We start from the raw sequence: 12811 nt of genomic DNA, 5'->3' as shown, positions 1-12811 counted from the left end.
AATTAAGATTTTGTCTTAAATTAGAATTTTGTTTTAAGTTAGGATGTTGTCCTAAATTAGGATTTTGTATTAAATTAGGATTTTGTCTTAAATTAAACTTAAGTTTAACTTCAGACAAAATCCTAATTTAAGACAAAATCCTAACTTAAGACAAAATCCTAATTTAAGACTACTAAAGGCCTTCTGTGAATACCAAAAGTAGTAAGTTTAGGATTTTGTCGTAAGTTAGTTCTGTGAATCGGGCCCTGGGTTAGTAATTTACACTTGGTTTAAAAAGTTACACAGATTAGACAGTTCTTGTTGCTCTCCATCGAGTAAGGGGGTGTTCCACCAACGGGGGTGACTATAGAATGTGTAGGGCAGTTTGTCAGACCAAGATTCCTGGTTGTCTCGACTGTATTTCTACAATCGCTGTGTAGTGCATCATCAAACGTTACACACTGCATACGTAGAGCTCCTCCAGATCCCAGGTTGGTTCCCCGACCAGCTTTCTTCGATCACTTCAAGCTGTGTTGCCAAGCTGTATGCTTTGGATTGGCCCCCAGTAGATTCCAGCCTAGATATGCGTTGACGTTGCCAGCTAGTAAGTGGTGGGTGTGAGGGTCTTTGTCCAGTCGGCCATTGGCATCTGAAGACCAGTCATAGTACAAAGGGTGCATTCCCTTATATGTACTGTCAGTGGAAAATTTACTTGAATGGATTCAAATTAAGGGTCCTCTTCACCACTGATGAGATGATTCAGCTTTCCTGGTTGGTTGGGATGATTGTGTTCAGAGGCGGGGCTCTCTCTTGGAAGTGACATACCACCGTAATTTTTTGCCTGAACTTTGATTGACAGATTGCATGACTGCTGGCTGATCGGAGGTTCCTGGGTGGCATGCACTGTGGGGCCAGCCTTTATGGATAGCCTAGACTCTGTCTCCAGGGTACCTCCTTCATCATCTAATAGAATTTGTAATGTGAGTCTAGGCCCCACTGGAAGACCATTGATCGTTTTCAGGCCAGGCTTGGCGTGTTTGTCTCACAATGTAATACTGTGATCATGCACTTTTTGCAACTAGTCCATTAGTTACAGTAACGGCCGGAGGCAGGACAACAACAACGAAAAAAAGGAGGAGAAAATAACTTACCTACCGTCTGCAGCCCGTCGCTTTATGGTCGTCTGCTCCTCTCGTGTCTCCACTGCAAGCAGACGCTCCCAGACTCCCCTGCAGCCAATCCCGAAGATGCTCACATGCATGACAGCAGCTTCATGAATGGCCTGAGCACAAATGATTTGCGCTCATAGGGAGACAGGGAGCCTGTGCTTTGCTGTCTCTAACCCAGCAACACAGCTGGGTTGGAGAGCGCTTCAGTGTGGATGACGGTTTGGCCAGCCTAAGTTGGTCGGCCAAACTGTCATGCGCACTGATAGCAGTGCAGCCACTCCTCACTGGTAACTGTCATCCCCACTGGCCCCGCCTCCAAGACTCGGCTGGGAAACCAAATAAAAAGATAATAAACCCGGGTTTGTTGTTGTTGTTGTTTTTTTTACGCTGTTGGCAGGGGGGCAATGCTCCTCCACAATAACGGAGGAGCCGCACCTGATGTCTGCCCCCCATGAGGGCGATGCCTTAATGCCGATTGTAAAGTAGAACATTCTGTTTTCCGCGTTGCCCTTCAGTTGTCTTGTTTCTCTTTGTAGGATTATACTAAGTTTTAGAGGTTGAAATAGATTGCATACTGTCTCCTACACATATGTTGGAAGCTGCTCATGTTGGACTGATTTTAATGGGGTATTATTTTTATTTTTAGTGATCCACTTGCCAGTATTTCTCATGAATGAGGCCAGGATTGACTTTAATTATGCTGAAGACCAGCACCAAAAAGTCATGGAATCTTTGCCCTTCACAACAGGGAGGGGTCTGATCCCTTCCGTCCAAATGCTATGTTTTTGTTAAGAATATGTAGCCTGCAAACCCTTATTCCAGAGAAATATTGGATTTGAAATATTATAATTTATCTGTATGCTAATGCCTTGAAAAACATTCGCCAGACCTACCTGCTCGAGGTGGGTACGAAGGGTTAAGAGCATATCTGTCCAATGAAAGGAACATTTCAGAGTTGCAGAACTGGGTGGTTCTATTGCCTACTAATCATGTAGGCTATGGACATTCAGAGTGTGTACCGTCCATCTTTAGCTATGAGAAGTGGAAAGTAGGACCAGTGACCCCCTGGATCCTCAGGGACGTAGCAGCATGGGCAGTAGGACTTCAGCTACAGTGCTTAATTTGAGCCAGTGGTTTCCGGTGCTCGGCACCTGCACTTAATTGTCAACACCTGAACTTATGACAGTCTGCCTCATGGTGGCGCTGTTTGTCTAAATTAAAAAAAGAGCACAATACAGTTGTTTATTAATTAAATAAACATTTAACAGGAATAATATCTGCTGTCCAAGTCATCTTCATAGATTTGGAGGGCTGAAATAGTCTGGATTGTCACTCTTGTAGGAGTGTGAAGGTTAGCAGTTGTGTTGGTTCTGTGCATGGCTGGCAGGCAGGGGTAGAGGGTGGTGCAAGCTGCAGTGGCCTCCTGAGGAAGACCCTGCACTTCATCTTTTACAAATTAATCACTGGGCCTACCCCAGATGCCAGTCCAGTGTTAGGGATACCCGAAAAAAATCTTGAATGAAATACACAAAATGACACGTACAGTAAGGAAAATATGAATTAATGCATCTTTTGAAGTGAAATCTTAGAGTGAGGTTCAAAAACATCCACTGAAGGGCAGCAAAGTCTAATGGTAAATAACACAGAGGAGCAACGGCCTGAACTACTAAACCCCTGCAGACTGAGCTTTGTCTGTTTGTGTTGTAGCCTTGGTGAAGAGCATGATAGTGGCTGAAACACAGATGGTGACTGAGTGTTGATTTGTCTGTGTCCATAGGTGCCTGTATGCCTGTTATCCGTGTGCATGACTGCTGGTTTGTTTGCCTGTATGTGGAGGCTGCTTTTGGTGTTTTGGTTTGGGTGCACAAATGCCTGTGTGTGTTGATGATCTGCATGAATAGGTTTCTATGGGCCAGATGCATCAAGGCAAAAACCAGTCGCAAAGGGGCAGATTCTGAGAATCTGCCCCTTTGCGACCGGTATTTTTGCATTTGGGATGCATCATCCCAAATGCAAAAATCTCAATTTACGAAATCGCAACATTGTGATTACTTAAATTGCATTGCATTTAGGAAATCACATAAAGTAAAAAGAATTGCATTTTCGCAATTAAGATTCACAAATTACCGTCAAATGAAAGGTGATGTTAAATTGCAATTTCTTTGAAAAAAAGCACCAAAATGCATTTTCAATGTCCCATGTTACACACACAAATGCTCTTGGGACATGTGTGTGCGTAACATGGGTGCACATATCAATTTCAGGGGTGCAACCGGGTGTCCTTTTGACACCCCTGCACCCTTGAAATCGCATGCACAATTTGCGAGTACCTGTTGGGTACTCTCAAATTGCGCATGCAATTTCCCATTAATTCCTATGGGCTTGTAGGCAGATAGGAATGAATGGGAAGGCATTCCTTAACTGCGTCCTCGCAATTTGGGAGTCGAAATTTAGGAATGTTTGGGAATTGCAATTTTTTAAGCGATTCCTACATGCATAGGCTTTTGCGATTCCTTAATAATCGCAATTAAGGAATCACAAAAGCCTTCATTGATGCATGTGCCCCTTCATTTCTTCTGACATTGGTGTGTATGTGTGTTGTCCAAGACATATCAGTGTGCATGCACTGTATACAATCCAGACCTATTGGCTTTGTCAAAACATATTAATTCTTGTAATGGTTTGGTATTCTGTTTCATGGACTAAAAAAGTCCATCCTAAAGTTCTTCATACGTAAAGTTGTTATGGTTCACACATGTTCATGCAAAAAGTAATGTTGTGTACACGAAGCAAAGTGAACTGTCGCCGTTACTAGTTCACCACTGGTAAAGTGTAGCACAATAAAGTGCTTGTGTGTCTTTTCCACAGAGTTCCAACCGGCTCTTTTTCTCGTCTCTTAGGTTTTTGCAGCTAAGGTTCTCAACCACGTCCTCCCAAACCTCACCCTGGGATCCATTGACCCCAATTGTATTTCTCGGAACAAGAAGGAGGTGAGTTGTCATGACTGATGCCCCCTGCAGGAGCTGGTGGGACCAGGAGACAATTAGCAGAATCTGTGGGACTTTTTTCTGCAATGAAGCGGCACGTGCCTGCTGTTCATCATTTCTTGGAAGGGGGGAGAATACCAGGGCTCGACCAGTAGCAAAGGTAGGTCTAGAAAATGTTTAAATACTAGCACCCTGTGCAATATGACCACGTCACAACCCTAAACAGTGCTCTCTGTAGGGTCCGGCCCCCTCTAGAGTTACACCCAGGGATCCTTCAAGAATGGATGCATTGGACTGGTTCACAATCGGTCCATTATTGGAAGGTGTTTTTGAGAGGACAGTCATTCTGGTTTCTCAATGCCCAGACGTTTATAATGCTTTTCCATCTCTTTTACTCTGTCACTCCTGGGCCATTTCATGCTCAGAAGAGGAGGCGAGGAGCTGCCTAATGATTGCAGTGAGCACATACTCTGAACATCACACCATCGCCGCCAAGCACAAGAATGGGTCAGCAGACTCAGATTGTGAGGGCTCACACAATGTGATGAGTCAGGCAAATTGATTGTGTTGTAAGCAATAAAAAACGTAAAGGTCAGCACTCAGTGGCGGAACCTCCACTATGGTGAAGGAGCGTGCCCCCCACCCCCTGCCAGAAAATGTAAAAATAAAACGGGTTTAAACCCTGTTTTATTATTGTTTTTTTTTGCTTGGGACGGGCCGGGGTTATGATAGGCAGGAGGGGGAGTGGTGAGCTCTATCTGCACTGCGTATGTAATTTTTGGCCGGCGGTGTCAGGCTGGTCAAAACAACATGCACAGTGACCCCTCTCCAACCCCAGCTGCATTGGTGGGGCTGGAGAGAGCAGGTATAGACTCCCAATCTATCCTGGAGTGCACATCGTCGCTCAGGCCAATCCTTAAGCCGCTCTCATGTGAGAGCAGCTTCAGGATTGGCTGCATGGCAGGCTGGGAGCAGAAGAACGGGACACGTCTCTCCTCGAGGGCAGGACGTAAGTTTAATTTTGAATTTCTTGTCCCCCCGCCTCTTTTGTACAAAAAGTTTTAATCTCCGTTGTGTCACCCTCCACCCCCTCCCCGACCCTGCCTCTTTTACCCAATACGAGCCGCTCCTGGCACCTATCCTGGTCTCATGAAAGGGCAGAAAATGCATGTTTTTCCTGCAGTACATCTTTTATAGATTTGTGTGTTTGATTTCATCCACATTACCCTGGCCATGAGACCAAGGATACCACCTTTGAGAATGGATACCACCTTTGATAATGGGTACCACCTTTGAGAATGGGTACCACCTTTGAGAATGGGTACCACCTTTGAGAGTGGGTACCACCTTTGAGAATGAGTACCACCTTTGAGAGTGGGTACCACCTTTGATAATGGATACCACCTTTGAGAATGGGTACCACCTTTGAGAATGGGTACCGGATACCACCGTTGAGAATGGGGACCACCTTCAAGAATGGGTACCACCTTCGAGAATGGGTACAACCTTTGAGAATGGGTACCACCTTTGAGAATGGGTGCCACCTCTGAGAATGGATACAACCATGGAGAATGGATATCACCTTTGAGAATGAGTACCACCTTTGAGAGTGGGTACCACCTTTGAGAGTGGGTACCACATTTGAGAATGGATGCCACCTTTGAGAATGGATACCACCTTTGAGAATGGATACCACCTTTGAAAATGGATACCACCTTTGAGAGTGGGTACCACATTTGAGAATGGATGCCACCTTTGAGAGGGGGTACCACAGTTGAAAATGGAGACTACCTTTAAGAATGGATACCACCTTTGAGAATAAGTACCACCGTTGAGAATGGATACCACCTTTGAGAATGGATACCACCTTTGAGAGTGGGTACCACATTTAAGAATGGATGCCACCTTTGAGAGGGGGTACCACAGTTGAAAATGGAGACTACCTTTAACAATGGATACCACCTTTGAGAATAAGTACCACCGTTGAGAATGGATACCACCTTTGATAATGGATACAACCTTTGAGAGTGGGTACCACCGTTGAGAATGGATACCACCGTTGGGAAACGGGTACTTCCTTTAAGAATGGATACCACCTTTGAGAATGAGTACCACCGTTGAGAATGGATACCACCTTTGATAATGGATACAACCTTTGAGAGTGGGTACCACCTTTGGGAATGGATACCACCGTTGGGAAACGGGGACTACCTTTAAGAATGGATACCACCTTTGAGAATGAGTACCACCGTTGAGAATGGATACAATGGATACCACCTTTGATAATGGATACAACCTTTGAGAGTGGGTACCACCTTTGAGAATGGATACCACCGTTGAGAATGGGGACTACCTTTAAGAATGGATGCCACCTTCGAGAATGGGTACCACCTTTGAGAATGGATACAACCTTTGAGAGTGGGTACCACTTTTGATAATGGGAACAACCTTTGAGAATGGATACCAATGTTTAGAAGGGGGACTACCTTTAAGAATGGGTACCACCTTTGAGAATGGGTACCACCTTTGAGAATGGGTACCGGATACCACCGTTGAGAATGGGGACCACCTTCAAGAATGGGTACCACCTTCGAGAATGGGTGCAACCTTTGAGAATGGGTACCACCTTTGAGAATGGGCACTACCTTTGCGAATGGATACCACCTTTGAGAATGGGCACCACCTTTGAGAATGGGCACCACCTTTGAGAATGGGCACTACCTTTGCGAATGGATACAACCTTTGAGAATGGGCACCACCTTTGAGAATGGGCACCACCTTTCAGAATGGGCACTACCTTTGCGAATGGATACCACCTTTGAGAATGGGCACCACCTTTGAGAATGGGCACCACCTTTGCGAATGGATGCTACCTTTCAGAATGGGGACCTCCTTTAAGAATGGATACCACCTCTTTTCAGCAGTGGAGATCTGATCAACGTTTTGAGAAGGCAATCGAAAGCCACTGATACGCTGCATTGCGATTCGGAAGGAGGAGGGAGACGCCTCCTTACCTCCCCTTGACCTTCAAGTTCGCACTCAGGACCACATCTACAAAGTGTTTTTGCAGTTGGAAACGTGCCGACTCGCAGAATCGTCCCGTTTTCAAAAGCAAAAAAGCTTATTGAAATGTACAAATCCCTATTAGCGATTATTCTACCTATCACCAAATCATAAATTGGGTTTGCAATTGCGGTATAAGGAAGGGCCTTGTCCCTTACTAATACCAAATCACAGTGCTATGTATGAACGTTTTGCGACCGAAATGCGGTCACAGAACATTTGCATTTTACCACCCTCTTTCAAGTACTTGGCAACCCATTTGCTTATGAGAAGGGGTCCCATGGGACTCCTTTCCCTTTGTGAATATATGTGGAAGCATTTTGTAAGAGCAGGCAGGGGTCTCACGAACCACCGTCTACTCTTAAAAAGTGAAAAGAAAACTTACATTTTTATTTTTGAAACACATCCTGTTTTCCTTTCAGGAAAACAAACTGAATAAAAAATAAAAATAACCATTAAAAGATTGCTTTATTAACCCGTTGATCGTGGCTGAAATTCCGCTGCAGTGCGGGTGATTTATGACTGGGCGTGGTCAGGACGGCCCCCGGCCGTCCTCCGCACACACCCACCGTGTCGGCGGACGGCCGGGGGCCAGCCGACGCACGGAAAGGGTTAAAAAGCAATCACAGACATGGTGGCCTGCTAACCCCAGCAGGCCACAATCCCTGTGATTTTTGTGATTCCCATTGGGTCGCAAACCGAGACCTACCTCATGAATACTCATGAAGTAGGTCTATTTGCGACCTACTAGGAATCGTAAAATGTGCATTTGTACATGGGTCTTTGCGATTACCAAATGGCGAATCGCACAAATCCGCTATTTTGTCGTCGCAAACCCTTACCTTTGTACATGTGGCCCTCAGTCTCGAAGTGTACTTTGATGGTCCATTTCCGACTCACAGAGCACCTTCTGTGCATTGCGGCTTGCCTTTCTGCTTCACAAATTGTGTGATTTTGTGAATCACAGACCGAGAAGGCTTTGTACGGTTGTCCCTTAGTGTTGCAATGAAGTGACATTACACTGCCCAGTGAAACTGGGAGCGGGATAGGCAGCTGTTCTAGTTGGCTGTCCAGGGTTGTATCCACCATTAGTGCAGCAGGTGCAGTGGCACCGGGGCACAGAGCCCTGAACTACCAATAGAACCCCGATGAATACTGTATTTACTACCTCAACAGCAGTCAAAAGGGACATGTTCCTTGCTTGTAGCAGGGCGGGTGGCATTCTTGCTACGCTACTCTGGCTGGCAAACGTCCTTTCAGCTTACCAAGCCCAGGGCTTCTGAGTTGATTGACTGCCACCCAAGGTTCTGCTAACAATGCTTGTTGGGCTTGATTGTACACACGGAACACTGTTCTCTGCGTGCCCCTAACACCGCTCAGCGCCGCTCCTTTCAATCATTGCATTTGGATCGGACCCAGAGGCTAATTGACAACATACGTCTCCTGGTCGCCTTCGGCTCCAAATCGAAAAAACACTTTTACAGCAGCAAATTACAAAGTGTGAACAACTTTCTTAACAGATACTGAGCGCAACCGTAGAGCCCTAGAGCGTTGGCGGCCACTTAGCCACCTGCAGAAACTGCTGGTCGAACGTGGTCCACAAAGAGCATACCTTCAAACGAGAGCTTGTGCTTGGTAGTTTTATATAGCGCAAACTTGGCCTAAGGACATTGGAGCGCTTTAAATGAGCACCAGAGATATTTGTGTGTGCGTGTGCGTGTATTTATATATATATATATATATATATATATATATATATATATTTGACAAAGGCCTCTTGATGGCTGAAACGCGTCTCTCCTTGTGGTCGTGATCGAGGGCGACCTGCACTGAGAAATAAATGCCGAATCCAAAGCCACTTCGTGTCCATGCCTGCTTTCCATGGCGTCCCTGTGGGAGTTGGGTGGATGCAATATTTCAAAGAAATAGTTCATTCCATAGATGAAACTAGACGCGTTTCGGCGGACGAATCCGCCTTGCTCACTTCTATATATATAAATCCACAAAAGTTGCCTCAACGGAGGAGTCCGACACAGGTTAGTATAGCTTGACAGATTTATTCAAGGCTGCAGGGTATGGTAGGTAACAGGAGCACAGGAAATTAATGTAGCCGATGCGTTTCGAGCCCCTGCCCTTTGTCAGAGGCTTGATGGAAACTGGCGTACAGGACAAACGGTGCTTCTAATTTTATTGAGTTCCCCGCCCCAGTGGGGGTTGTCGCTCGCACGGCCTCCTGGTCCTCGCGGTGCAACCTTAGTACTGCTCAAGTGAGCCGTCGTGTATACCAGCCAATAAATCATATTTCATACCACAGATGAAGGATCCAACTCTTAGCAAGCAACCACTCTATGGAACTCTGCCAAATGTCCTTGTGGATTGTCAAATCATCCCTGTTTGCGCATACCCAATAAACCTGACTCCACCTCTTCTAGTCTAGAGAATTGACCAACGTTGGTCCATGATGGCCCGATCCATGCAATATTTTCAGGTTAACCAATGACTACGTAAGCAATTCCCCATTGAGGCCTATTGTATGTTAATTGGTTCTGTGTGGATATTCTAAAAACTTGGCATGGCTCCTGGTCTTGTAGACCAGCAGTGTTCTTTCTGCTTGTGGTCGATTGTCATGTGCCGCTTTACAATGCCACGGACTACTGCCCGGGAGATGCCAACGGCCAGCAACGGAGACATCCCTCCATAGCCATGCACCCGATATTTAACGTGACAAGCTGGCAAGCACTACAGCCCCATCATTGAGACAACAAAGCGTCCTTCCAGCATCAGCCTCCAAAACCAACATTAATGGAATGCACTCTACTGACATGGAAAAACATGAAAAGTCCCACAATTTAACAGCCCAGCGTGCAAAACAAGTATCAGACGCTTTTTACAAAGAAAAAATATAAATGGTATTATACCAGTGTATATCTGCATAGAATCAACCTTTCCTTGCACTCTGCACTTTGTACCGTGGAATACAAATGTTGTGGCACTTTGTATTAATCAACCACTACTATTCCAGCATTAGCCGTACACGACCAGGCACCTTTGGTCCTCAATCACCTTATATCTAAGTGGCCCTAATAGTCACTTAGGGATGGAAGGAGTCTCCCAGCTAGGTTAATAGTGTCGTCAGTGCAAAATGTAATTGCCGACTCTCCCTCAATCAGTTGTAGTTAGATGAAATTTCCAGGAAAGGCACACAATGGATCCATATTTCCCTGAAAAAAGCTATCAGTGAACTTTAAGCCACCCTGAGCAATGAAAGGACAAATAGCCTAATCACATCCTCTCTGCATCCTTCCCTTTTCTTATGAAAAAAAATGCATGTCCTCCGAGGCAGATTCCCAAGACATTTCAACCCTGCATGCAAGGTACAAGATCTTTTGATGCACCTCATTTTTTGACCAGAGCAGACATATACCTTATTTCATGACATGGTCGTACACGTTTTGTGTCACAGCGATTGATATGTTATGTGACATGGTCTCATGCCATTGAATCATGCTGGGCTTATTTCCTGGGGCAGCTGGACTTTTTCTTCTATGCCTTATATCTTATTTAGGTTTCACAGTCTAGTATTGTCAGGGTTGATTCTCTGGAATTCTGGATGCATCTGTGGCACATTTGGTTGTATTCTGGAGTGTAATGTGCTGAATTTCCCACAGTAATGGTAGCCATCATCTACAGGAAATGACAAGCTTATGCTGTTGTACATCCGCATAGGGTACCAGAGAAAATGGCCAGTTCCCATGTCAACAGAGGCTCCGCCCTACATTCTTCACTATGGAAGGCGACTCTAGTTTAAGTGAAGCATTTAGAGCAGCGGTTCTTAACCTATTGACTACTGTGGACCCCCACTTAACCCCTTCCACGCTGATGACGAGCTGGGCTCGTCATGGCGTAGCCTCCTCGCACGCTGATGACGAGCCCAGCTCGTCATGTAAAGTGCGTTTTTAAAAATCTCAGCGTGCGAGCAGAATAACGCTAGGGCGCATGAGGTTAATGATTATTGGAATCCGGGGACCCCCACTGAATCATTTTTGGGATCCGGGGACCCTCTCTTAATCATTACTTGAAGCTGAGGACCCCCGCCTAAACATTTTCAATATTTTGAGCAACAAAATATCCAGAATTGACAGAAACAAACATTCATCTAATAAATACACAAACGATTCGATATTTTATTTCATTTGTGAGCAAATATAAAACAATCAAACTTTTAATTCTAATAGGAAGGTTGGAGCTTTTCTAAATTCAATTGTGGCTACTTATCGTCCATACTATAATATTTTTGATGCACCTGCACGGCTCCCACGAATCAATCTGAGGATACTGACTTAATTTTTAGGTTCTGATTTCAAATTCCTCGTTATTTACAGAACATTTTAAAATGTTCATTTTGTACATTTTGCTTCTTTGTTTATATACATTTTATTTGTTTAATAATATTTAATTTTCTAATCAGTGATAGACCCCTGGGTAGGCTGAGCCCACCCTCAGGGGGGTTCTGGACGACAGGTTCAAAACCACTGATTTGTAGTTTGGATGGAATTTCTGAGGAAATTTAAAATACAGAGTAGAGTCCAACAGCTTAATTTCCTCCACCATAGGGAGAAAACTGTGGGGGAAACTCAGACGGGGATTCTACTCCGTTTTTAGAATTACCTCCAGGATTTTCAGTTCCCTCCAGACTCCTAATGAGACCCCCTGCGTCGATGTGCACCACAACAAAGTATTTCCCCTGTGTGAATGCCCAGTGAGACACCCCGGCTTACATAGCGCCTCTATGGCTATTCCAAGTTTTCTCACCCTGTTCCTAAGAGAAAAGCGAATTTCACGCTGTAGCTCGTCAATGTTGTGATGTGACGTGTATCCAAACAAATCACTGACACATTATTTTGAATCCATTTGCGAGTCCGCCAACAAATTCTCTGCTTTTATTAGTACAGATGGAACTGTACACACAGCTGCCAGAGTGAGATGGGGAAGGCTAGTGAGCTAATGATGGATGGATGTTAAATATTCACTTTCCCTATTAGCACATAGTCTCGAAAAGAGAAGCTACTTGTGCCAAATCTGGATGTTTACAGAACAGAGAGGTGTTGCTTGGTTACCAAAATACCTCAAATGGGTAGGAAGAGCCTTGGTCTCCTTTATCTTGAGAGCTGGGTGTATTTTTTGCAGCAAATCAAATTGTTTTATACAGTGTGAGGAATAAAATATGGATAAGCAATCAAGTACCTCATTGTATCAATAGCTGTGTAGGGTGCACCGTCCTAGAAATTCGTAAATCTTCGATTCTGATCTCCTTTCTGACGTGGGGTCATCACGAAGGGCTGATATTGTGGTAGTACAAAGCAATCATCTCCCAAATATTCTCGAATACTGTAGAAACTGTGCACTTGATGGGCTGGCCAGATCGGTGCAGGCTTATCCCTAAAGTACACACGGGATTTCATGCAGGAAAGTTCACAATGCACATTACAGCGGCTCTCCGCTATTGGCCAGGCAGAGTACACATTTTCTGCCCTAAATATTGTTTACAAAATTATTGTTGTCATAAAAAAAAAATCTATGGGCCAGATGCATCAAAGGGTTTTGCCCATTTGT

General features: G+C 44.8%; 1 protein-coding gene across 1 annotated transcript in view; it reads left to right on the top strand.

Moving 5' to 3' along the window:
• MGLL (monoglyceride lipase) overlaps positions 1-12811 on the top strand; it is a 412525-nt gene that overhangs the window by 349555 nt on the left and 50159 nt on the right. The window contains exon 6 of the mRNA XM_086939284.1: positions 4049-4138. Within this exon, the coding sequence (XP_086795410.1) occupies positions 4049-4138 (90 nt within the window). The remainder of the gene's footprint in view (positions 1-4048; positions 4139-12811) is intronic.

Source organism: Lissotriton vulgaris, chromosome 9 (genome assembly GCF_964263255.1).
Source record: "Lissotriton vulgaris chromosome 9, aLisVul1.2, whole genome shotgun sequence".
Classification (NCBI taxonomy): domain Eukaryota; kingdom Metazoa; phylum Chordata; class Amphibia; order Caudata; family Salamandridae; genus Lissotriton; species Lissotriton vulgaris.
Note: the sequence above shows the minus strand (reverse complement) of the source record. Positions and strands in the feature narration are given on the sequence as shown.